Source organism: Gopherus evgoodei, chromosome 6 (genome assembly GCF_007399415.2).
Source record: "Gopherus evgoodei ecotype Sinaloan lineage chromosome 6, rGopEvg1_v1.p, whole genome shotgun sequence".
NCBI classification, from domain to species: Eukaryota; Metazoa; Chordata; order Testudines; family Testudinidae; genus Gopherus; species Gopherus evgoodei.
The window spans coordinates 107,554,970-107,582,508 of NC_044327.1; the positions used below are offsets into that span (position 1 = coordinate 107,554,970).

General features: G+C 41.7%; 1 protein-coding gene across 1 annotated transcript in view; it reads right to left on the bottom strand.

The window, feature by feature from the left end:
- C7 (complement C7) overlaps positions 1–27,539 on the bottom strand; it is a 39,405-nt gene that overhangs the window by 11,623 nt on the left and 243 nt on the right. The window contains exons 2-15 of the mRNA XM_030567651.1: positions 27,179–27,234; positions 26,408–26,483; positions 25,260–25,401; positions 22,908–23,049; positions 20,886–21,024; positions 18,428–18,562; positions 16,733–16,976; positions 15,872–15,985; positions 13,234–13,400; positions 12,111–12,339; positions 10,412–10,583; positions 9,899–9,986; positions 8,718–8,850; positions 3,621–3,812 (exon numbers count right to left, since the gene is read on the bottom strand). Of these exons, the coding sequence (XP_030423511.1) occupies positions 3,621–3,812; positions 8,718–8,850; positions 9,899–9,986; positions 10,412–10,583; positions 12,111–12,339; positions 13,234–13,400; positions 15,872–15,985; positions 16,733–16,976; positions 18,428–18,562; positions 20,886–21,024; positions 22,908–23,049; positions 25,260–25,401; positions 26,408–26,483; positions 27,179–27,234 (2,029 nt within the window). The remainder of the gene's footprint in view (positions 1–3,620; positions 3,813–8,717; positions 8,851–9,898; positions 9,987–10,411; positions 10,584–12,110; positions 12,340–13,233; positions 13,401–15,871; positions 15,986–16,732; positions 16,977–18,427; positions 18,563–20,885; positions 21,025–22,907; positions 23,050–25,259; positions 25,402–26,407; positions 26,484–27,178; positions 27,235–27,539) is intronic.

Sequence of the window (27,539 nt, forward strand, 5' to 3'; positions counted from 1 at the left end):
GACTGTGCTCTGTGCTCTGTGCTTTGGCCTGCTGTATAATATACTTCTGTATTCCGCTTTGGCCTGCTGCATTATATTCAAAGCTTAAAAGTGAAAAAGATCCTTACTGAACTAAAATCCCTCCTGAGATTTCTTCAGCTAGCAATAGTCAGACTTCACTAAAGCCCTACAAAACTGTTTTCTATGAGAGGTTTAACCTAGTTTGTGTATTGGATCGTGTAATATCTGTGATACAGCATGGCCAGAAGGCAGCAGGAGAGTGTTAGCAGGATGCCTTATTCCCTGCAAGGGGAGGAAGGTTTGCTGTAGATTAACTAGAGCACCTGAAGCCAATTAGAGCACCAGCAGTCAGTCATGTGATAAAAAAAAACCCTGCTTCCACCAGATGGTGTGGGAGTGGGAACAGAGACAGTTTTGAAGAGAGACTAAAAGGAAAGTTTGGAGGAGTGCTGTGAAATCCAAAAAAGTCCTAGGTAAGGGGCAACTGGCTTATATAGAAGGAGGGCTAGAAGCTCCTTCACAAGCTGAAGGGCAGGAGAGGGAAGTAGCCCAGGGGAAGGAACTGCTAGTTCAAGTGGTTCACCACAAACCTCAGAGCCCCTGGGTTGGGACCTGGAGAAGAGGGTGGGCCCAGGTCCCTCCCTCTCCACTCCCCTCCTCAAGGACACTAGTGGGGTAATTAAAATACTGATTCAGAGGCAAGCAATGGTGCCCTGAGCCTTCCCCAAAGAGGAGAGAGCGTGAGACCCAGCATAACAGTACTGGCAATTTGCCACATATCACTGACCAGAACTGCATTTTTAAAAAGAAATCTTTTTACAATTTTAGACTTACTTTAGCAAAATAGATAAGAATAGACACACTGTCAAAGATAGGGATGGGGGAATAACAAAAAGGGGAGAGCGAGAACTGTAGTAGAAGTTTAATATAAACACTAAGCCTAGTCCTGACTGAATGTAGATGAGAAAATTATACACACACACCCCCCAAAAAATCCTGGGATCAGCAGGTCCACCAGTCCTGTTTTTACTCTATAGTTTATAGCTAGGAAACTTAGTTATCTGATGACTGTTCTTATCCCACCCTGTCTCAGAAAACCCAGTTATGTGCTATGTCATGCAAAATTACAGTGATTCCCATTCTTCCTTTTTCGATGTAAGTGTTTGATCTAGTACATCAGCTTTTTCTAATTTGTGTCTTTATGTACCTTCTTTTGTTAAAAATGTTATATTATTGGCTTGATCCTCCATGCTCTTCTCACTAGTTGAGCTGTAATTCCAGGCTTGTCACACCTTTCTGGATGCATAAGGCTAGATTGTGATTTAAAGCTGTAGCTTACTAATGAGCTGGAGGGGACCCTGTGAGCCCTTTGTTAACATAGTTGGCCTTTGAAAACCATAAAGGAGAATCACAGTTTTCATTTTTTGTAAGAGTATTCAGCCGTTGTCCTTGCATAGGGCTTGAAAACATAAAGCAATGTAAACTGGTGAAACAAATTGCTAGGGTTGAAAGGAAAACCAGCTGGGGTACATTTCAGCAATAGAAGGTAATTATCTTCGGGGTGTACTCCAGGAAGTGATTTTGCTATCCCTTCTCAAATCCTTAGGTTGGCCCGGTTCATGGAGGTGTGCTAGTGGAGAACAGGAAGTGGTTTGGGATAGTGGGTGTGACTAGGTGATTGAGCCAAGTCCAGCTCTCACCTGTGCCTGATTTCCTCCCAGATCACATAACTGTAGGCAACGGCAAAGCCTGCTAGGGAGGGGAAGCAGGATACAGTAGGTCCTGGCTTTCACTGTAAAGAGGGACCGGGAAGTGTTTGGGAAACTTACCACTAGACAAGCTGCAGGGGAACAGCAGTGGCTGTTAGCCCTCTCCAAGCTAATGTCTGGGAAGGGATTTCCTGTAAACTATGGGAAGAATTTGTGAGCACCAGTTCTCAGAGGAAAAAGTCACCTAGACCTTAGTGAGAAGAGACAGTGGAGAGCTAAGAGACAGCATATAGAACTGGGAACAGATAGACGGAATCAGTCCTGAGGTGGCATGGATAACAGAGGTTTCCTGTATGGATCTTAGGATATGTTTCATGTGGTCATGAGACTATTAACCAGACCCCAGAGGAAGAGGCTCTGTTCTGGAATGTCCTCCCATCCCTCTCACCAGAAGTGGTACAATCCTACCCAGAAAGGGTAGCAACCCCCTCACAACAGTGAGTGCAAACAATTATTTATCAACCTTGCCCCAAAATGCTAAAGCCAGTGTCATTTCCCTAAAGGCCTGACTTGAGTGGCCTGCTACTCGCTCGGGCCATGGCAGCTGGTCCAAGGAAACTGCCCTTCTACATCTCCTACCAGCACTCCTAAGAGTACGCGGGGAAAACCCTGTGCAGTACCTGCCCTCAACTGGCTGCTTCAGTGGAAGGGGTAGATGAACAGTAGCTAAGGTGCTGCTGTGCTAAGTGGGAGTCCTGCAGCTGTTGTATCCTGCCTCCACCCTGCCAGTGCCTGTATGCCCAGCCTCCTCCTGGAGCTTGAGGAGCCACTACTGAGAGGAAGCCTGGAGCCCCACTTCCTACCTCAACTCCTGTCCCCAACAAACAGAGGACCCCAATTCATCACCAACTAGGGGGAGACTGCCAGCAGCCGGGGAGGCCTGCCTGCCTCAAGTGCCAAAAAGGACCCTTTTCCTAATCGACCCTTTTCCTAATGTTGTGAGGAACAGCTGCCAGGTAGGGGGGACACACGGAAGAACTGCTTTGTGATGCAGTTACCATGGTGGGCTGAGAGGGGTCAGGTGGAAAGATGGATGCAGTGGGAGGGGGATGTCACCCACATAGCCAGCTGAGATGGGAAATATCGGAGGGAACTCCTTGTTAAAATGTTGGCAGCTGCCACAGCCTGCAGGGGAATGATATGTGAAGGGGCTACATCATAGGCACCGACTCCGTGAGTGCTCCAGGGCTGGAGCATTCATGGAAAAAAAAGTTGGGTGCTGAGCACCCACCAGCAAACCCCTTCCCAGCACCTCCCACCTACCACAGATCAGCTGTTCCATTGTGTGCAGGAGGTGCGGAGGGGGAGGACTGAGGGCGGGGTGTGCTGGAGGTAGGGGGCAAGAAGAGGCAGAGTGGGGGGAGCCTTGGGAGAAGGAGTGGAGTGGGGGCAGGGGCAGGGCGGAACCAAAGAGAGAACCCCCTGGCATATTAGAAAGTTGGTGCTTATGGGATATATTGCAAAAGGAGCCGCCGAGAGACATAGTCTTAGGACACCTGAGGTGAACATCACAGCAGCATCAACTTCATCAGCATGGGCAAGGGTGCAGCACATTTTTATGACATGAGTAACTGTGGCACACTTAGGGAATAATAAATATATAATGTCTAGCTCTTAGATATCTCTTCTCATCAGTAGATCTCAAAGTGCCTCACAAAGGAGCTAACCCATTTTACATATGGGGAAACTAAGGCACAGACAGGGAAGTGACTTGCCCAAAGTCACCCAAGAGGCCAGGGACAGAGATCCCAGATCTCCTACACCTTAGTTCAATGCATCCTCCATTAGGAAGCACTGCCTCTCTAATCACTGCTAGGATTTCATTCAGACTCAATTAGTGCAATGGCTTACCTCTTCTCTTGCACTTGATATCCTTCATATCAGGAGACCACTTGAGGCTGGGTTCACACAGAATGAGAGATGACCCTTCCAAGTGCATGCCATCTGGACAGGACAGAGTCACCTTCTCTCCAATCTCATATGAAGGTTTCCATGGCTCTCCCCTCATATCCTCCGCCAGAACAGGTAAGACACAAGCTGTTTCTAAGGAATGAAAGCAAAAGAAATGGTGACACTGTAACTTGTTCAGAAAGTGGTCACACATTTCTTTTCCTGTCTTAAATTATTTGTCTATTGCCCATGTTTAGAGCAAACTGTATGAAAACTCAGCTCTTATTCCTCTAGAAAGACACTAATTGTGTTACTACAGAATATAACCTATTCGTTAAACATTTGCTGTGTGCTTGGGGCTGTACCAGAGACAAAGACAATGTAAACCCTGCGGGCTGGGAATCTAGTCTGTACTGGGATCTCCCAAGATAAACTGCAGTTGTATAAACCTCTATTGAGGGCTTGAACTGATGCATTTACACCAGTGTCTGACATCCCAGTATAGACAAGGCCTAATAAAGACACACTGAGAGACCCAGAAGAAGATGTTAAAGTTTATTTTTGTGGAGAAGGCAACTGACTGCCTGGGCTAATGTTTGTGGACAATACAAAAGAAGTGAGTCTTCAGCAGTGATTGAAATGAGGAAAGGGTAATGGCCTGACCCTGCAATTGGGAGGGTAACGCCAGGCATGTCATAGAAGAAGGCAAAAAGATAGGAATGGGAGGCCATTAAGTGGACATGAAGGCTGGCATGGGTGGTAGGAGGAAGATGGGATCTGGATCTAGACCAAGCTGCTTTCCATCTAGAAAGATATTAATCTATCTGATACACTATTTTAATAGGTGATCCACAAATCAAAAATAAAAAGGATCTAATCATGGTGGGCAACAGGGCGGGAAGTGAGAAGAGAATGTTGCAGACATAAACTTATAAACATTTCTTTATAGGTCCCACAGAGGTCAGTGGCTGAGTTTTGGATTCATCATGATGTCAAAACAGCTACTGGAGAACTTAGCTATAGCCAGGAGCTGCCCATAGGACCCCAAGTAAGTTGTGGCATTATTATACACAGAGAGATTTTTTAAGTATATCAGCTAATAATGGTAATTATTGGTCATAGGCTCAGGACTAAGTTGATCACCCAAATGTGAGTCTCTCAGAAATGAATTCACCATCCACTCCAAGTTGGGCAGGGCCAGGTAGGCAAGCAAAGCTTCAGAGTCTCAATGCGTGGATTAGACAATGGTGTAGAGAGGAGGGGTTTAGATTCATTAGGATCTGGGGAAACTTTTGGAACAGGGGGAACCTATACAGGAGAGATGGGCTCCACCTAAACCAAAGTGGAACCAGACTACTGGCACTTAACATTAAAAAGGTTGCAGAGCAGTATAAACTACGAAATGGGGGAAAGCCAACTGCTGCAGAAGAGCACATGGATTGGACACAGACTTCTCTTAGAGGAGAGTCTATTGATGCAGATTCTCCAGATTTTAGTCAGAGAGAGGATGGAAGAGGATAATCTAGGGGCCAGATCAGACGAGAAACATTCACATAAAGAAGAATCGGACACATCAGAAAAGGGCAGACAAATAAACAGTGACAATTTTTTAAAATGCTTGTATATAAATGCTAGAAGTCTAAATAATGAGATGGGTGAACTAGAGTGCCTTGTGATAAAGGAGGATACTGATATAATAGGCATCACAGAAACCTGGTGGACTGAGGACAATCGATCGGACACAATCATTCTGGGGTACAAAGTATATCGGAAGGAAAGAACAGGTCATGTGGGGTGGGCAGTGGAGAGTGGCAATATATGTGAAAGAAAATGTAGAATCAAATGAAGTAAAAATCTTAAGTGAATCCACATGTTCCATAGAATCTCTATGGATATAATTTCATGCTCTAATAAGAATATAACATTAGGGATCTATTATCGATCACCTGACCAGGACAGTGATAGTGATGATGAAATGCTAAGGGAAATTAGAGACGCTATCAAAATTAAGAATTCAGTAATAGTGGGGGATTTCAATTATCCCCATATTGACTGGGAACATGTCACCTCAGGATGAAATGCAGAGACAAAATTTCTCGATACTTTAAATGACTGCTTCTTGGAGCAGCTGGTACGGGAACCCACAAGGGGAGAGGCAACTCTTGATTTAGTCCTGACTAGAACGCAGGAGCTGGTCCAAGAGGTAACTATAACAGGACTGCTTGGAAATAGTGACCTTAATATAATAACATTTAACGTCCCTGTGATGGGAAGAACAACAGCCCAACACTGTGGCATTTAATTTCAGAAAGGGGAACTATGCAAAAATGAGGGGGTTAGTTAAACAGAAACTAAAAGGTACAGCGACTAAAGTGAAATCCCTCCAGGCTGCATGGATGATTTTCAAAGACACCATAATAGAGGCCCAACTTAAATGTATACCCCAAATTAAAAAACACAGTAAAAGAACTAAAAGAGCCACTGTGGCTTAACCATGTAAAAGAAGCAGTGAGAGATAAAAAGTCATCTTTTAAAAAGTGGAAGTCAAATCCTAGTGAGGTAAACAGAAAGGAACATAAACAATGCCTAATTAAGTGTAATAGTGCAATAAGAAAAGCCAAAGAGGAGTTTGAAGAACGGCTAGCCAAAAACTCCAAAGGTAATGTTTTTTAAGTACATCAGAAGAAGGAAGCCTGCTAAACAACCAGTGGGGCCCCTGGACAATCGAGATACAAACGGAGCGCTTAAAGACAATAATTTCATTGAAGAGAAATTAAATGGATTCTTTGCTTCCATCTTCATGGCTGAGGATGTTAGGGAGATTCCCAAACCTGAGCTGGCTTTTGTAGGTGACAAATCTGAGGAATTGTCAGATTGAGGTGTCACTACAGGAGATTGTGGAATTTAATTGATAAATTTCACAGTAACAAGTCACTGGGACCAGATGTTATTAACTCAAGAGTTCTGAAAGAACTCAAATGTGAAGTTGCAGAATTAACTAGGGTTTGTAACCTGTCCTTTAAATCAGCATCTGTACCCAATGACTGGAAGATAGCTAATGTAACGCCAATATTTAAAAAGGACTTTAGAGGTGATCCCAGCAATTACAGACTGGTAAATCAAACATCAGTACCAGGCAAATTAGTTGAAACAATAGTAAAGAATAAAATTGTCAGACACATAGAAGAACATAGATTGTTGGGCAAAAGTCAACATGGTTTCTGTAAAGGGAAATTGTCTTATTAATCTATTAGAGTTCTTTGAAGGGGTCAACAAACATGTGGACATAGTATACTTAGAGTTCCAGAAAGCCTTTGACAAGGTCCCTCACCAAAGGCTCTTACATAAATTAAGTTGTCATGGGATAAGAGGGAAGGTCCTTTCATGGACTGAGAACTGGTTAAAAGATAGGGAACAAAGGGAAGGAATAAATGGTAAATTCTCAGAATGGAGAGGGGTAACAAGTGGTGTCCCCCCAGTGGTCAGTCCTAGGACCAATCCTATTCAACTTATTCATAAATGATCTGGAGAAAGGAGTAAAAAATAAGGTGGCAAAGTTTGCAGATGATACTAAACTGCTCAAGATAGTTAAGACCAAAGCAGACTGTGAAGAACTTCAAAAAGATCTCACATAACTAAGTGATTGGGCAACAAAATGGCAAATGAAATTTAATGTGGATAAATGTAAAGTAATGCACATTGGAAGAAACCCCAACTATACATACAATATGATGGGGGCTAATTTAGCTACAATGAATCAGGAAAAAGATCTTGGAGTCATTGTGGATAGTTCTCTAAAGATGTCCATGCAGTGTGCAGCGGCGGTCAAAAAAGCAAACAGGATGTTAGGAATCTTTAAAAAGGGAATAGAGTATCTTATTGCCTTTATTTAAATCGATGGTAAATCTTGAATACTGCGTACAGATGTGGTCTCATCTCAAAAAAGATATACTGGCATTAGAAAAGGTTCAGAGAAGGGTAACTAAAATGATTAGGGGTTTGGAACGGGTTCCATATGAGAAGAGATTAAATAGGCTAGGACTTTTCAGCTTGGAAAAGAGGATACTAAGGGGGGATATGATAGAAGTATATAAAATCATGAGTGATGTAGAGAAAGCAAATAAGGAAAAGTTATTTACTTGTTCCCATAATACAAGGACCAGGCCACCAAATGAAATTGATGGACAGCAGGTTTAAAACAAATGAAAGAAAGTTCTTCTTCACATAGCACACAGCCAGCTTGTGGAAATCCTTGCCTGAGGAGGTGTTGAAGCCTAGGACTATAACAGTGTTTAAAAGAGAACTGGATAAATTCATGGAGGTTAAGTCCGTTAATGGATATTAGCCAGGAAGGGTGTCCTTGGCTCTGTTTGTCAGAGGGTGGAGATGGATGGCAGGAGAGAGATCACTTGATCATTGCCTGTTGGGTTCACTCCCTCTGGGGCACTTGGCACTGGCCACTGTCGGTAGACAGGATACTGGGCTAGACAGACCTTTGGTCTGACCCAGTAAAGCCATTCTTATCTTCTTATGTATTCTTATTAGCTAGGACCTGGAGAGTTTTTGTTTCCTAAGGAGAATTGAGCAGGGATTATTCAATATATTAGGAGGGTATATCTCAGTCAACTTTCTGCTGCAGCAGGAGAAGAGTATGGAGTACCTCAGTTCTATATACAATGAATAGTATTACCATTATTTTACCTAAGATTCAAATCATCAGGGCTAGCAATCCTCTGACTTCAGGGGGGTCAGGAAGAAATTTACCCCTGCAGTATACCTTTGGCCTGGTGCACTGTGAGTTTTCTGGTTCAGTTTTTGCCTTCCTTACAACTAGACCAGATGGACCAGTTGTCCATTCTATTATAGCAATTTCTATATTCAAAGAAAGAAAAAGCAGTTTAAGTCTGATTCTAGTTGAGAATTGGAAGACAACAGCTGTCTACATCCCCCCTCTGCCCTTTCCTCTATTTTTGAAAAATAGATGTGGGGAAAAGTTTCACTGGGATTCAAAAGTCAACTTTCAATTGCACTTTGTAGTGAAAATCAATTTAAACATACTCTTGCATTGCATATTCCCAGTGAGCCACTTTAAACCTTTCCCACATTTAGCAACAGGATCACCAACAAGAGAATAACCATCTCTGCAGGCGTAAACAACACTTTTCCCAACAGGATATGAGGAATCAGCATTCTGAAAGGAAATAAATAGGAGAAGCTTTGAACGTGAAACAAAAAATGTGTAATAACCAGTAAAAATATCAAACTTTTTTTTTTTGGTTTCTAAGAAATCTGACAGAATTAACCGAGCAAATACCATTCCATGATTTGCAGGATTTTACCTTTATCTTCTGAGATAAACTAGTACATGCAGGATGATAACCATTGACCGGAAAAACAAATGGCAAAATAGATGTTAGGGTCCAATCCCTCAAGCCTTATTCATTTAGGTAGTCCCAGTGGAGTAAGGGTTTTCAGGGTCAGGCCATTAGATTTTAGATTTTTTTAACTGATTCCTAGTTAATTTGAGGGAAGGATGTTTCTTGCACATTTCTCCAAAACCTACAGTATTGCTATAAGTGTTAGTTATTTCTCATAGCAACCAAAAGGGTGCTAGGCACCTCACAGCATGGATAAAACATAATCTCTGGTCCAAGGAATTTGCAAACTCTCTTGTTACTCTCTTGTTAAATCACGTCTGAGATTAGGCCCAATCCTGCTGCTGCAGGCAGTTGGACCCCTGTGCATGTGTGGAGTCCTGGTGGGGACAAAAAGAGTGTGTTCCACTAGTTAGGGCACTTGACTTGGAGTCAGGAGACCTGGAATCTATTCCTAGTTCTACCACCAATTTGCTGTGGCAGCTCACTTCACCCCTCTGTGCCTCTTTCCCATCCTGTCCTTTGTCTATTTTAAATGTTAAGCTCTTTCAGGCATGGACTCTCTTACCATGTGTTTGTACAACAGGGGCCCTGATCTCTGTTGGAGACTCTGGGCATTGCGGGTAATAAAAATAGGAGTAAAGCTGTGGGCGGAGGGATGGGGAGCTACAAGTAAATAAAATAAGTCTTGGCTAACTTCTTGTAAACTTAATCCAGGAGGAACAGCTAAAGAGATTTTCATACAGCATCATATTAAATTGATCAAGACTAATACAGTGTCGTAGGGGAATTGCTATGAGTATATTAACTGCAGCTCAAAACAGAGCATAGATTAAGTAATAAAGAGAACTTTTTATAACCTACTTGAACAAATCCATTTTCCAAGAGTGGGGGAGGTGAGCAGAATTCTGTGGGGATTATGGACACATCAAAGCAGTGTGGTTCAATCAAACTGTAAAGCAAAAATTTTAAGATTGTGATTATTTTTACTAAATGCAAGAGGGTTTTTAGTCATTCTTTCTTCTAAAATACTGCCCTTCACAGAGAATCCCCTTTTCAGGGCCAGTCTACATTACTGTAAGCCATGATCAAACTACACTCATTTATCATGTGTTTTTGAGAGAGCATGTGAAGACTAGAGTGAAGTTAAGCTCATAGGCTTCACCCTTTTTTCCAGATCCACTTCACATCTAGGTCACAGCTCTTGAATTTCATTTTGTTTCAGACTTGAACAAACACAAAAACTTGGTGCTTTGGTTTAGCCAAAGCCACTGAATTGCTGTGACAGTCCAACAAATTACAAGTCGTTTTGAGTCAAAATCATATATTGCCTCAGATCTCCCACTTTACATTCATGCTCAAGGTGTTTCCACTTACCGAAAATGTTGCAACTCCTCATCCTCACATTGTCTGCTTTCAAACTGTTCTCCAATGCAGGATATCCCACCTCCACTAGGTGAGGGATTATTGCAGGTTCGACTTCTGGACTTCCTTTCTCCTGAACAAGGACTCCAAGAGGACCAGCAACTCCACCTTCCATCAATAACTCCTGTGTAATGTTAGAGTGAGACTTTACATTATAGGAATATGTAGGAAATTCTATTGTCCTCTTAGTAGCTGCTGCTATCTTAAAAGCAGGAAACAACAGTCAAAGCTAATGATGATCCCAAACCATTCGCTTGGAGCTGAATCCAAGATCTCACTATCATGGACTATCAAGTCTTTTCTTGCTTATATTGCTTTTACACTGGTGTAATTCTGTGGAGTCATTGCTGATTTATACTAGAATGAGTAAATAGAAATGTAGCACCATACTACAACTGGACAAAAAAACTGAATGTGTTCCTGTTTCACAGGACGTGAAATAGACCCATTTTTCATTTTTGTTAATTTATTCCCAAAATGTTACTGAACTTTCATTTACATGCATAGCAAAAACAATAATTGTGAAACTCAGTTTGTCAGGGGAAGACCAGCATAATATTAGTCACTGGTGCTCTTTGAATCAAAACTTTTATTCAGATTTAGATTAGTTAAAATAAACCCATGCAATCCAATACTGATCTCTATGCTCTTATACCCTCCCTGCACAAATACTCCTCTTGGAGATCTGATCCCTCAATACATTACCATTAGAACAGTTGTTCCCTTTTCTCTACTCATCAGTGGCATTTCATGTATCACGGGACACAAGTAATGTAGAAGCCTAGGCTATTGGCAAATTTGAAAAAAAAGCACTTTGATATAGTGGACTGAGTACTATACTTTGAGTCATGAGTTCTAATCCTGGCTTTGTACATAATCTTGGGCAAGTCAACTTTCAAACTAGATGCCTAAAGTAAGGCACTTAAATAATCAGAGGGGCACATGACACAAACTCTAATTTTTTTTCAGTAGTACTTATGGGTGCTGGATAGCTCTGAAAACTGGGCAATAGTTTAGGTGCTTAAATGTGCACTTAAGTGTCTACATTTGATTACCTTCCCCCGACCTGAAGAAGAGCTCTGTGAAGCTCAAAAGCTTGTCTCTCTCACCAACAGAAGTTAGTCCAATAAAAGATATCACCTCACCTACCTTGTGTCTCTCATATTCTCGGACCAACACTGCTACAACAACATGGTAATCAATGTGTTTAGGCACCTAAGTTTGAAAATTCTGGCCTTGATCTTTTTGCATCTCAGTTTTTCTATTTGCAAAATGGGGATAACAGAATCAGAGAAGCAAGAGATGGAAAAAATCTATTAATTCATCTAGTCCATTTGCTTGTCAGTGCAGGACTGCTCTCACTGTTATTAGGATTGTCAACAGTAGTTAAAGAAAACACTTGGAATATGTAAAGTGCTGTATGCAAATGTTAAGCAGAGAGCTAGAGTCTAACAGAGAGGAATACTCCCCATACTCATTTAACCGCTGTCCCGTAGCAGCCTGATGCCCTCGAAAATCCACTTGACTTTTACAGATAGCTGATGCCCAATATCACTTGCACATTCAACCTGCGCAATAGCACTGACCGTATCATTGCAAGCAGAAAAGTATGCTTTAAACTTTTGAAATCTCAAAACAAATGTGTACTTACCTGGTTGATCTTGTACAAGCGTTCCAAGTTCACAAGCTGCTCCAAACGTATAAGGTTTGCAGAAACACAGGCACTGAGTTCCTGCTATGGCAGGTTCGCCACCATTTTGACATGGCCGACATTTGCAGGGATCATTCTCACTCAGATACTCTTCAATGGCTAGTTTCAGGTAATGCCTTTTAACTGAGGCACAGGATACTTCCTTTACCAGCTCGTACAATGGTGTTAGCTAAATGCAATAAACAGATATGTTAGCTAAATGCAATAAACAGTGACACCCTTACATATTTTAAGGGTGTCGCTGTTTAATAACACATTGGTCATGTACAATATTTGGAGATGTAATTGTGTGGACAGTTTTGCAAAGAGGGAAAACTCTTCATCTGTCGTTAGTAGAAAAGATCAAGTAAGGCCTCATCTACACTCAAAACCAACTTTGTGCTACATTTGTTAAAATCACTTGCAGCTCAGCTGTATTCAACACAGTTCAGCCATGGCTGTGTGGTTGGGGCTAAATAATGTCATGACATATTCAAAAACTATACACTAGCAAAAAAACCTATACACTATATGAGCTTCCCCGGTCCAAGAAGTTGTATATTTTAAACAATTATGTCAATTTCTTATAATTTCAATTTCAATAATACTTTTTGCTTCTATAGTCCTTCCACAAAATCCCACATTTCCAGAGCTCACATTAAATCCCAAACTCATCGACAGAATTCATCTTTTTCATTTGACACTGTGCTCCAATTTGGGCCCTGATATATAAGCAGCTGGACCCCTGTGCTTGTGCAAAGCAGTAGTGAAATTATTGGGGTTCTGCACAGGGGCAGTGTCGTCTTATATAAAATTCTTGTACAAAAATGCTCTACAATGTACAAAATGCAGTGCAGGATCAGAGCTTTGATTTCGTAAAACTGCCAGTCATTACTGTCCATTTCTCAGATAGTCTTCTTTGCCTGTGCACATTTTTCTTATTTTAATTTTCAAAAACACTCTGGATACAAAACTATTGCCATTTACAACTGGTGCTGATTAACCTCTATAGCTTAATCATGTCCCAACTTCAGATAAACCCACCTCTCAGAGCTGTTTTAGGAAAACAGTACCCAAGTCTTACCTTTTGTTTAATTACTCTGGGATAGTATTTCACTGATCGAGCCCAGAAGGAATATCTTTCACTATTTCCAGCAGGATTATTCAAATCTAGATAAGCAAGGCCAGCAACAGCCGCTGGATTTCCTCCCTCTACATAGGGATCACCTCTAATCTGATTATGACTGGTTCCTACACATTCAGGGATGAGAAATACAGAAGAACAGCACTGGTATGTTTTCATTTAGCAATAGAAATTCCACAATATAATGCAAATAACTGTGCAAGAAATTAAAGGGCATATCAGTAGAGAATTTAAGTAATATAGTACATGTGTCCTAGAATGGTAATAGCAGGCCAAATCCTGAAATGGTGTTTCCCAACCGTGGGAGGACCTGACTAGGGCAGAAGTGCAGATAGGGAAAGCTGCATGGCTGTGGAATCATTCCAACTCCTTGCAGGAGAAATGCTGTTGTGAGTAAAGATGCGAAGAGGTGGAAATGGTGCTGATGGTGCCCACTTTATAACTTTTAGCCCAATGGCAAGTGCTTTAACCACTGGGCTAAAAGTTATAGGGTTAGCACCCCATCACCATTCCTCTTACTCCCCCCCCCCAGATTTTGAGTGGGACCCACTCTGGTGGGCAGCCTCGGCGCACGCCGACCAGATTGGATCCCATGGTGAGATAGGCACTTCTCTGCCTACCTTCCCCGACTTTGTGAATCACTCTGGGGCAACAGGTAGATGTCCAGATGCCTAGAGTAAGGCATTAGTGCACCCAGAGGCACCTATGGAACTATTACAGTAGAAATTTAGGGTCAAGTGAGTTAAGCACCTGCAGAACTAGGTGGCAGCCAAACAGAAGGTTTGTTGATCACACTGGTGCATACACCTGGGACGTAGTCTTCTAAGTACCTTTGTGGATCTGGGCCATGGCAACTGTGAATGAGTATGGCTCAAGGGATGTGGAAGAGAGGCTATCCACAAATCTACCACAAGGTGGGCTCTAATCAAGTCAGGCTGGGAACAGCTGTCATAAAATCATAGCTATGTAGGGCTGGAAAGGACCTTGAGAAAACATCTAGTCCAGCCCCCTGCACTGAAGCAAGACCATGTAAACCTAGGCCATCCCTAACAGGTGTTTGTCCAACCTGCTCTTAAATACTTCCAGTGACAAGGCTTCCACACCCTTGTTGGAAACCTATTCCAGAGTTTAACTACGCTTATCGTTAGAATTTTTTCCTAATATCTAACCTAAATCTGCCTTGCTGGAGATAAAGCCAATTACTTCTTGGCCTAGCTTCAGTCCTCTTTATAACAGCCCTTAACATATTTGGAGACTGTTATTAGATACTCCCCCTCACCATCTTCTTTTCTCAAGACTAAATAAGCCCAGGGTGTTTTTAACCTGTCCTCACAGATCAGGTTTTCTAAACCTTTATCATTTTTGGTGCTCTCCTCTGGACTCTCTCCAATTTGTCCACATCTTTCCTAAAGTATGGCACCCAAAACTGGACACAGTTCTCTAGATGAGGACTCATCAGTGCCAAGTAGAGAGGGTAAATTACTGCCCATGTCTTACATACAAAACTCCTGTTAATGCACCCCAGAATGATATTAGCGTTTTCCACGACTGCATCACATTGTTGGCTCATTTTCAATTTGTGATCCAGTAGAACCCCCATATTCTTTTCAGCTACTGCCTAGCCAATTACTCCCCATTTTATATTTGTGGATTTGATTTTTCCTTCCAAGTGTAGTAGCTGGCACTTGGCTTTAATGAATTTCATCTTGTTGATTTTAGACCAATTCTCTAATTTGTCAAGATCACATTGAATTCTCATCCTGTCCTTCAAACTGCTTGTGAACCATCTTAGCTTGGTGTCATCTACAAATTTTATAAGGATACTCTCCATTCTGTTACAAGACATTAATGAAAATATTAACTAGTACAGGACCCAGGACTACCGCTGCGGGATCCCAATAGATAGGTCTCCCCAGTTTGACATGAAAAATTGATATCTCCACTTTTAGTATCGTCTTTCAACCAGTTTTGCACCCACCTTATAGTAATGTAATCTAGACCATATGTGAACATCCTGGGGACTGTGTCAGAAGCCTTACTAAAATCAAGGCATATCACATCTACTGCTTTTCCCCTATCCACTAGGCCAGTAACCATGTCAAAGAAGAAAATTGGGTTGGGGGGTATGATTTGTTCTTGACAAACTCATGGCGGCTAGTACCCTATTATCCTGTCCTGAGAGATGCTGAGCACTTGCCATTCCTACTGGAGCTCAGCACCTACCAGGATTGGCCTAGTGACCAAAAGGAGAAAGGGACTGGTTTGTATTTGTTTTTTCTGCTCTTCCACCAATTTACACAATATTTTGACAATTGTGATACCTTTTCCAAGCTCCTCAAATGTTAACCCACTTATATCTGAAATCTCGATTATGTCACCAGATATGCATCATTTACAATGAAAACTCAATCCCTCTTATCTGAAACCTGTTTATGCAAATATGTTCCCTGTAATTCCATTCAGATAGTCAGGGTTCAACTACATCTAAAAAGCTCTTCTGTTTTATTGATCTCCCACGCTTAACCCATTCTGACATATCCTGCAGTGCAAGAAATCTCTGTGCTGTGGAATCATTTACCTGAAGAGGATTTTAACAGTTCATCCAGTTTTGAGCAGGTAGTCTTTTTCTTTCTTACAATGAATAAGTTCCAACCTGATGATGAACATTTGTACATGTCTGTAATACTCAAACCTGGAAAAAAATAGATCCAGTCACCTTGACAGTAGGCTGAAAATTAATTTCTGCTTTTGGATTCATGTGTGAGGCTCCCATTGACCAAGGGCCCACTTTAGGAATAGAACAACTGCAACATTTTCTTGCAGGAGGGGACAACTACAAAGCAGATCCCATGCTAAGGATTACCAGTAACCAGTAGCTATCCAAGAGCAACGCCTAAGGATACTGGCAGAGAGCTGAATGATGTATTTGCCTGATATTTTATTTCCTTTTTTTTTATTTATCCTTATTCTCACCCCACCCCTGCCCTTCCAGCCGTGGCTGTGTGTTTGAGTATCACCATATGTGCACTTTTGCCCTTTGCTTTATTTTTATTTTGTTCTGCCTTTGCTAGAGATGGACTTTAATCACACCTTGTATCCAAACACCTTTGAGGCTGTTCAAAAGCCAAACCAGGCTTGAGATCCAAATTTTTCAAATGGCCCTTTAAGTTTATAATGTGTGGAACCAAATGTATAACACATTGAACCCCAAATCCAAATCTCCCTGAACTTTGAATGTTCAACGCCCAGATCGGGATCTAAAGATAGTAGCTTGAGCCCACCTCTAGTTTATTATCGATAAAGAGAGTCTGTGGCGACTGACTGGTGAGAGAGCAGTCTCTTTATTTTTGTTTTATTTGTTAGCTGACAGGATCTAGGGAGGAGTTTCTTTACTTGTTCATTCGCTTGGTTCATTGTAACAAATGCTCTAGTACTCTACCTTCTGCTTTGATTTTTTCAGTATCCATATAAAAGAGAACTTTGTAGTGTCCTCCGAGAGATCCAGAGTGCAGGAAGTGAGTTCCAAAATGTTCAATTAATCTTCGATATGCACTATATTCATAGACAGCAGGAAGGTTGGCAAGTTCTTTCCAGAATGGCTCCGTAAGAGTTAGAAATTCTGGGTTGTTGTTAATGAATTGAGCAACTTCCACATCATTCTCAACAACCATGAAGTGGTTACTCTAAGGGGATGAAAATAAATCAGTCATAGAGCTATTTAAAAATGAAATGGCTTCTGCCAATCAGCTCATCAGGATCCTGAACTTGCTAATGGACAATAGTTTCTACAACTGTTCAGTATGTTACCCCTGCATTCTGATTCACTCCTGTCCTCAGGACTTATCATTTATGTATGGCTCTTGTGATAAGGTGGGTCTGTTTCTTTTAGAGACTGGATTTTTGTTTTGTTTTGTTTTTCCCTTTGAGGTTCTGTTCTTCCTCCTGTAATAGGGTTTCCTGTTTTGCGTGATAGGACTGTCCGAATGAATGTGATATGAATAGTGTGGGAGGTAGACAAAATCACTATTTTTTGCCCTTTTTAATGACTGCTGCATTCTTCCTTCACTCTCTACCTCCCAAAAAAAGCTTCAAAAGGACAAATAGGCAAATGCATATTCCTGTGTAAAAGTTAATGGTGGTTGCCAGGCATTAGGATCCTGGCAGAGTCTGCTTAATGAGCCAGACTGGAGACAAAGGTACTGCAGTTCAGCAAAAGGGAAACTGAGGCACCAGAAAATTCTTTTCTTTGCATCCTGACGGGTCTGGAGCACACTTTTCTTTCTAAGTTCCCCACTCACACTTGTCTTTGTGATAGTTTCTCAGATACACGCGCACAATAAATATGGCCTTCTCAGCTTTTCTTCCAGTTAAATAAGTTCAAAATAATGTTTATATTTTACTGTAAGTCTCAACATATGTAATCAGTGTACACATTTCAGTGTACTAACAACAGAAGAGTAGTTTCTGTCAATTTGGTGGCAATCATATTATGAGCTAAAAGCATATTAGCCTTCAGCTTCTGAGTTTATTTAGCCCAAGATACTATTACCACCTCACAAATGGGAAGCACTTGAGTTATTGAATTAATACTTTTTAGTTAACTCAAAATTATAGGCACAGTGGAGACAAAGGTACTTTATAAAGGAGTAGGTAAAGTTCTCAGTAGAGTTCAATTTTGAAACACAATTTTTCTTGTGGATAGGCAAAACAAATGTTAACTCCTCATTGTAGAATATTTTTTTTAAAGTTGCCTCTAAACACTGAGGAATGTAATAAAAAAGGCAAAGAGAAAACAACATTTAAATGAACTGTTGAGAAGAAAATTATCAGCATGGAGAATATTATTCAGTTATTGGCCAGTGTCTTTTCTTACAGCAAAAGCAGCCAATAAATCAAATGAATAGATAATAAGCAATTACAATGTCAAAAAATAAACTAACATAACCCAGACTAGTGACCTCTTTGTACAGATCTTAGAGGGATTATGTTTGTTTTGTCTAAAGTTGCACCAAAAGTACCAAGATAAAACAAAAAAATTGTCTTGAAGATATTCAAATTATAAAACAACATTGAAGGAAGTAAGATTTTAATCATTCATGGGAGATTCTAAGCCAAAAAGACAGTTTATACATACCTTTTTGCTGTTTTTCTCCTGTGTATTTTGTGAATAGTCATGGCCACTGTTTGATTGTACATTGCGCACTGTGTGTTTCATATAAGCCCAGCTACTGTTGTAAAACTCATAGCTAAAATCATTCTGAATTTTCACCTAGAGAAAAGGAAAATGCAGTCCTTTGTGAACGGTTGTTAGAAGTACATGCACTTTCTGGCACAGAGAGACTAGGAAGATTTCTTTGGGTTGAATACATTCTAGATAGTGTATGAATATAGGATAAAGCAAGCATCTTTATACAAACACACTAGTAGTATGGCAGTGGATTTAAGGACTGACCCAGTTCCCACTGATGTGAATAGGAGCAGGATCAAGTCTACTAATGATATGACAATGAACAAAGCATCCCTCTGAAAAGGATGTAATATGTCTCTACAAATGTCCTAAGAAGCGTATGTATGCTATACTTCTAAAGAATGAGCAGGTGCATTAGCTGCTCATACTCAGAGAAAACCAAGTGAGGACAGACCCCTGCACTCAGTAAAGATCTGACCCTGAGACACGAAGACTACGTCTACCACACTTTGGCCCTCATCTTGCAAACATTTATGCACGTGCTTAACTTTAACCATTATTTGGTTATTATAATCTGTCTGAAGCCCTCAATGAGTTGAACACGTTCCATGGGTATGCAATGCTTCTATTGAAATAAAGGGTGCACAGGATCAAGACCTTGATCTAAGCAATAACATTCTGGGTTCTGTTCCTTTCTTCTAGTGATAAATCCTCCATTTAACATCTATTAAAACTACAAAACAGATATACAATTTTCTAGGAAGAGATAAACTTAACCCTAAGTAGACAGATAAGCTAGAGGAGGAGGGATAGCTCAGTGGTTTGAGCATAGGCCTGCAAAACCCAGGGCTGTAAGTTCAATCATTGAGGGGACTATTTACAGATTTGGTGCAAAAATCTGTCAGGGACAGTACTTGGTCCTGCTGTGAAGGCAAGGGACTGGACTCAATGACCTTGCAAGGTCCCTTCTAGTTCTCTAAGATAGGTATTTAATTCTGGTGTAACTTGGCATAACTCCATTGACTGACAAAGCTATGCCAAATTTCACCAGCTGAGGATCTGGCACATGGTCTCTAACACTGTTTTTCGCTGTTGGCAATCCTGTTCCTTGAATGCATGGCCTGTTCAGGAGATAGCTACCCTGCTCAGTTCAGTTCAATAGTGTTGACTGCTCCTGTCTCTGGATTTAATCTTGTGAGAGGTTCTGAGTATTGACTTCCCCAGGGCCAGATTTCCAATTAGGCACAGGGGACTCATAGAATATCAGGGTTGGAAGGGACCTCAGGAGGTCATCTAGTCCAACTCTCTGCTCAAAGCAGGACCAATCCCCAATTAAATCTTCCCAGCCCGGGCTTTGCCAAACCTGATCTTAAAAACCTCTAAGGAAGGGGATTCCACCACCTCCTTAGGTAACCAATTCCAGTGCTTCACCACCCTGCTAGTGCTCCTACTTATATAGCCCAAAATGCTGTTAGCCTTCTTGCAACAAGGGAACACTGTTGACTCATATCCAGCTTCTCATCCACTGTAACCCCTAGGTCCTTTTCTGCAGAACTGCTGCCTAGCCATTCAGTCCCTAGTCTGTAGCAGTACATGGGATTCTTCCAACCTAAGTGCAGGACTCTGCATTTGTCCTTGTTGAACCTCATCACATTTCTTTAGGCCTAATCCTCTAATTTGTCTAGGTCCCTCTGTATCCTACCCCTACCCTCCAGTGTATCTATCACTCCTCCCGTTTAGTGTAATCTGCAAACTTGTGAAAGGTGCAGTCTACACCATCTTCCAGATCATTAATGAAGATATTAAATAAAACCTGCCCCAGGACTGACCCTTGGGACACTCCACTTGATACCGGCTGCCAGCTAGACATGGAGCCATTTATCACTACCCTTTGAGCCTGATGATCTAGTCAGCTTTCTATCCACTTTATAGTCCACTCATGCAGTCCATAGTTCTTTAACTTGCTGGCAAGAATACTGTGGGAGATCGTATCAAAAGCTTTGCTAAAGTCAAGGAATAACACATCCACTGCTTTTCCCTCATCCACAGAGCCAATCATCTCATCATAAAAGGCAATTAGGTAGGCACGTGCCTAGGGGTGCCAGCATTCTAGGAGCACCTTACCTCTCTAAAACTGCTGTAGGCAGGGGGGAAAACTGAAGATGCTGTGCTTAGGCGTGCATAAGGTGAAAACCTTGGACTTCCCCTTGGAGGCTGGCCAGGTGAACGAGCCACCATCTAACTGAACCAGCAAACCAGACAGCTGGGGCTGGCTGAGTGCATGTTTGCCACAAGGAACTCTTTCCAGGAAGCTTGCCACTCTCAAGAAACCTTTCATGTTTCACATTATTCTCCCAGGTCTAAATATGACTCTAAAAACAAGGCTATAGTAAAGCAAACATACTTGGAATGTGTAGGTAAGAAGGCTTTCACTCAGTCTGTAGTATTCTCTCTGATCACCACTAAACACCTTTCTGCACTGTCCACCAAAACTTTTAGTATGAATCACTCTTCCCCTAGTCTCACCAGAAACGGCATCAAAGCTGCAAGAGAGAAAATACAAACGATAGCGTAAGGCAGCAGAGTCACTGAGAAGAATGCATGGTTGACAGGAGGTTAAAACTACAGAAAGTTACATCTGCATATAACAATCAAAAAAGGACTTAAGGCCTGTGTAGTCAGCAAATTAGTTCACAGCAAGCCAGAGAGGGAATCTACAGTGGACTAGCCGCCTATGCGGACACTTCTACCGTGAACTAAAAGTTCCATAGTGAGCACTGATGTACGGATGTTTGAAATGGGAATATGCCAAAATGTACAACGGAATTTTCAGTGCACTGCAGCAGAGTCCACATGGTGAATTAGTGTGCAGCAAGCTAATGCCCTGTTGATTTACACCCTGGCTTGCCATGTGCTAACTCACCATGTAGACAAGCCATTACATAAGAAAATAGGACACTATATTATAGACTCCTAGATGGGCATAAAAGTGCCACACATACATACTAGAGTGCGGAAAGTAAAATGCCATTCTTAATTGTGTCAGCAATGACAACAACTTAGATAATGTTTTTACTCCTCTTAGCCAGATATTACACACCTGCTAATGCCAATACATTCATATCCATGGCAACTGCTTATGTTTAGCTATATCCGCAAAATGCCCAATCCATTACCAAAACTCCCCTTTATTCCATCTGAGCTAAGATCATTCTCAAGGCGATAGAGCTACATTAAACAAGTTAAAGATAATCATTTTGTTATGCTAATACTTCTGTATATGTAGCTGAGGTCATTAAAGAGTATAGATCCACAATGCTATTGCACAGCAGTATTCCTTAAGGAAAAAGCAACTGCTGTTGCTATGCCTTTAGAAACCGGTCTATAACCTATCCTGGTTATAGACAACTAGTTTGCAACATTTCTTTTCAAATTAAAAAGATGTGTTTAAGTTGCAGAAGTGCAAATGTTTCAAATCATTGTTCAAAATCAAAAGGCCAGATTCATAGTTATACTTTGGCTGCTTTAAGATCCTTCTGTGATGCAAGACAGCTATAAACCCAGTTAAAACAGGTTCCCAGCTGCTTTGTATTAGTGGAGCTAGAGCCCAGCAGCCAGATCATAGTAGTGAATCTTGTCCAAAAATTGTACCTATATTAAGATCTTAGGCCTGATTCTCCACCACCATGCACCTTGTTTAAGCAACACACTTATACAAAATCATTATAAAATGCTTCCATTTTGATTTGGCTGCATTTTATATAGGCAGGACACAGGCGTCAATGACTACTCAAAGTGCAAGTCAGGGAAGAACTAAGCTCCTTTTATAAAATAAAAGTATAAAATTTCATCTCATAAGGCCAAATTCTGCAATCATATCTCTGTTTGAAGTCAATGGAAGTTATATGTGTGTATCTGAGGCGAAAATTTCACACCCATAATGAACATATGGCAAAGCTATGAAGTCCTTCAATCATCTGTTTAATCTATCTAAATTGGCAGATGGGAGCGAGAAAGAGGTCGTAATGTGCTATACACAGTACATGTGCATTGCTGCCTTCTGTTAGTGGAATGCCTGCTCAGAAAATTTTTTTAAAGATTGTGTTACACTTTAATGAATGCCCTCTACAGAGACTGTGAGCCCTAATTCTACTCTATCAAAAGGAGACTTTTCTTTAGTGCAGCTGTTTGTCCAGCACCTAGCACAATGGGGTCCTGGTCCATGACTGTGACTCCTAGGCACTAAGGTTAACATAAATAGTAAAATAGTAAAAATAATAGTCTTGAGATCTGGAGCTGATCCCTCTGAGGCATGTGAGCAGGTTAACTAGAGGCCAAGACTTGTTGTAAAATGCTACAAAAATACAACTTAAACTAGCACAGATATTGACATAACAGGTAAGATGAGATCTGCAGAGAAGCTTACCCAGCTCCTGTAAGTTCTGCATTAGGAGGCATTTTATCAATGTCACAAGCCGGTCTGCTTTCTTCACACCGATCCTCATCAGCACCGTCTTCCTCGCAATCCTGGTCTCCATTGCACACCAGAGATTTGCTAATGCATTGACCTAAAACCAAAACAAAAAAAAATCTCGGGGAAAGGGGGAAACATGTTTCTCCATCTGGATACACAGCAGTTAAAATTAAAGTATGTTAATAAGCCGATTTAATCACACATTCTCATTTTGTGTAGTTCTAATTAAAAACAAGCTTTAAGAAAAATTATGAAAACTCAAGAAAAAACTCAGACTCAGGGGCCTGCCTCTCTGACTGATATATCACTGGAAGACCAGGGTTCAAATCCTATTTTTGGCAATAGTCAAAAAGCAACGCTAGGTCTCTAAAAAATGACACTTGAATTGAACTGAGGGCATTGCAGCACGTTTTAAACACATAGCTAGGGTTGCTGGAGTGTATACACTAGAATGCGCCTTTAATTATGTGATCATCTTTTGTGCCTGATTCTTCTCTGCTTTAGACCAGTTTTACTCCATTGTAACTCCACTGATGGCAGTTGAGTTACTCCTGATTTACACTGGTGTAAGAGAGGGGAGAATTGGGATCATCATTTCCACACCACCCCTAACTCATTCAGTGTGCTGACTGGCCAGTGGGCAGTGGTTGTAAACTATGCAATTATAACATAGAAAATCCATCATTCCATTTATTCTGGTGTAACTAGGAGCAAAATTGGGCCCTCGGTGTGCAGGCTGAACAGTGAACAGTAGGCATACAGGAGTGCTGGTGTCTTAATAGTATGTGATCATGTACAATAATATAGTGGGGCAGGGGAGATGCATGGAGGTGGGGCCCGAAGCATTACATGCCCCTCCTCAATTGCCTGCCGTGGGGCAAGGACCCAGTAGCACCCAAGAGTCAGAGCTTGAGTGTGGAATGTGATGAGTTGTGGGCTACTAATGACTTCCGCCCTTGGTGCAGGGAGTTTGTTTATAAACAGAGGCGGGGTGATTAAGATAACAAAGGCTTGTCAATAAATTAAATTAAGGATCATTAGATGATCCTGAAAGCATTCCCAGGCACTCAAATTAAAAGATAGGAAACAAAGGGTAGGAATAAATAGCCCATTTTCAGAATGGAGAGAAGTCAGTAGAGGTGTCCCTAGGGGTCTGTACTGGTCTGGGATCAGTGCTGTTCAACATATTCATAAATGATCTGCAAAAGGGGGTAAACAGTGAGGTGCCAAAGTTTGCAGATGATACAAAATTACTCAAGATAGTTAAGTCAAAAACAGACTGTGAAAAGTTACAAAGGGATCTCACTAAATTGGTTGACTTGGCAATAGGGTTGCCAGCTTTCTAATGGCCCTTCCCCAAGGCCATGCCCCCTGCCCCACCCCTTCCCCGAGGCCCGGCCCTCCATTCACTACATTCCCCCTCTTGGTGGCTCTCTCTCCCTCACCCTCACTCACTTTCACTGGGCTGGGGCAGGGGATTGGGGTGCGGGAGGTGGTGAGGACTCTAACGGGGGGTATGGGTTCCAAGGTGGGGCCAGAAATGAGGGTTTCAGGGTGAGGGAAAGGGCTTCGGACTCAGCCAGGGTGTTGGGGTGCAGGGGGCGGTGAGGGCTTCATCTGGGGGTGCAGGCTCTAGAGTGGGGTTGGGGATGAGGGTTTGGGGTGCAGGAGGGGGCTCCAGGTTTGGGGGGGTTCAGGGCTGGGGCAGGGGATTAGGACTCATGGTTGTGGCACAGGCTTATCTCCAGCAGCTCCGGACAGTGGCACAGCGAGGGGGCTAAGACAGGCTTCCTGCCTGTCCTGACTCACGCTGTGCCCCGAAAGTGGCCAGCAGGTCCGGGTCCTAGACGGTGGTGCCGCAGGTGGCTCTGCATGCTGCTCTTGCCCATAGGCACCGCCTCCGCAGCTCCCATTGGCCGCAGTTCCTGGCCAGTGGGAATGCAGAGCCAGTGCTCAGGGCAGCGCACGAAGCCCTGTGGCCCCCCCACCTAGGAACCAAACTTGCAGGCCACTTCCTGGGTGCAGCACAGAGCCAGGACAGGTAGGGTCTGTCCCTCCAATGTGTCAGTAGGGTAAGGCATATATGCACAGAGGGACCACAGCAAGACTATATAGTGGATTAATAAGGCTGTGTCTGATTTTTGACCTGTGAATTTCTTTCCTGTAAAAACTGGAGCTTTCATCCTTTGATTTTATTTACCCCATGATACTGTGATTGTCTGATAAACAGGAAGCCCCTTTACGTAATCCTCTTCATAACTTTAAGTATCAGAAACTTATGAAAAATAAAGTAAAATAAAGTACCTGAAAAGCACCTGAACCTATCACCACAGCCCTCCTCTGTTGGGCATCCTCTCGTAGGAACACATTGTCGTGTTTCAAAGGCACTCCCAACACAGGGGTTTCCCCCATACTGGCCATAAACTGCTATTGTCCGTCTGCGAATCTGAATGCAAATCAATAGAAACCTTTAGAAAGTGTAAACCTAAAGCAGAAATATTAGACTGCTTTCATGACAGCACAACAAATCCTTTGCTGTAATTAACTGAAACCATTAATTATGTTTCCTGAAAACAAAGACACTACTCCTCATGTTACTACAAATTAACAAGGTATCAATAAAAAATGGTTTAACAGAAAGGACTTTACTCTTTTTGGCCCTAGTAGACTAATCAACCCAATTCCTCTGTTCTAAAATCTAGGCGCCAACTGCAACGAGTACGAGTCAGTTGAAAATACTGTACTCTTTGCATTTTATGAACATTTTAATGTTGTCAGTCACTCTTGGAACTGACCTGCCAGAACTAAAATAAAACAGCCATCGATCCCAAGAGGAAGCAAGTGCAAAGGAAAATGACAAAAACTAAAGTTAAACAAACTGGAGTTTTATTGCATCTCAAAAGAAATTCAGGTTCATGTCAAGTCTTGAGAGAAAGTGCACGCTGGCCCTTTTTTAAGCTGAACCCATCCATCCACCTATCCCTAATTAACGACTTATCAAAGGAATCAATAAAGAATCTAAAAATCAAAAATATCTCTCACCTGAATGGAAGTGCCAACACAGAAAACTTTCAGCTTGTTTCTACTGATTACTGTTAGGAATGGGATGGAATGGAATGGAGCAGTTGGGTCAGCCAATAAAAACTAATAGAAATCAATAGATATCAGCTGAAGAATTTATACTAGAGTTTACTTGAATTTCCACTAGGACATCTTTTGCAACTATCACCAAAATGAAAACTGCTGAGTCAGCTATGCTTAAGATTATTATCCTCCTTCCTAACATCAATGTCCTTTCCTTCTGCACTGTCAGCTCTTAGAATATCGCATCCTTGCAGACATAAATCATATGCTTTAGGCTTTTGATACTCTTACAGATATAATGCTACCATAATTATTATAAAAATGCATGTTAAGAAAGGCAAAAGGAAAAAGCATTAATAGCATTATACCTGAGTCTTAGTGCAGCCATCACATTCAGACCAAGGGCCATAAGGATTCCAGTGGCAATTAACTGGAGAGGAAGGACTGCCTCAATATTATTTTTTTGCATTATTAAAAAAACAGAAACAAAATATAAGGAATTGCAATGTCTCCATTCATAAGCATTAGAGCCAAGTGTTCAGACACAGCTAAATGAATGTTGATTAAAAATATGGGGCCTTATTGGGCTCCTACTGAAATCAATGGGATTCACATCCTGCCACAGAAGAATAAAACTGACTCCCAATCCTTTTGTCTAACCACTAGGCAGACAGGAGAAACTATCCCTGAAGAGGGACACATTCGGTCCTGAATGCTCGCATAGACCATATCTTAACTATACACTGGGAGCCAGATTGTGTCAGCAGCACAGCCCCGTGTCATGGGGATCGCGGGGAGGTCAGAGCTCCCTGTGGAATTCTCAGGCTCAGCCAGAATTCCCAGGAAGTGCACAATTCCCAGGAAATGCTCCCTCTGGAGCTTGCCAGCTCTTCCAGTGTGTTCAGAAGGGAGGGAGGCAGCGGCCTACCTGTCACCACACTTCCTTCTGCCACTGGAGTGCGGCACTGACAGTGCTGATCGGGAAAGTGGCTTCCCTCTCACGGCGCACAAGCTAAGAGATTCCTTTAACCCTCTCCCCATGCTGTGGACCAGCCACATCTATGTAAGCATTTATATATAAGTATATTAAACAATTCATGGTCATTCTTTAGCATACACAATTCCAAATAAATACTCACCTGGAAAAAACTGGAAAGAAACATGTAACTTCTACCAGAAGGAAAAACTCAAATACCTGAACAAGAAGGAGAGAAAACATTAATTAATTTTTGATTTGTTTTGCTTTTTCTTTTGAACGCATTATGTCAACTCTGGGACCTGGTTGGCAACCCTTACTCCAGCCAAACTCCAATGCAAATAAATAATAATGGCACTGTTAATAATGATGTGAAATCTGAACACTCAGCAGATTAGCCACCCAAACCACTTTTTCTTGTTTGTCTACTTTATTGCAGTTTTATTGCATTACATTTCTCAGCCAGGGATCTTCCTTTTTAAATTAATATTTCATCTAATTCATTTCACTCGTAGAAATTAGCT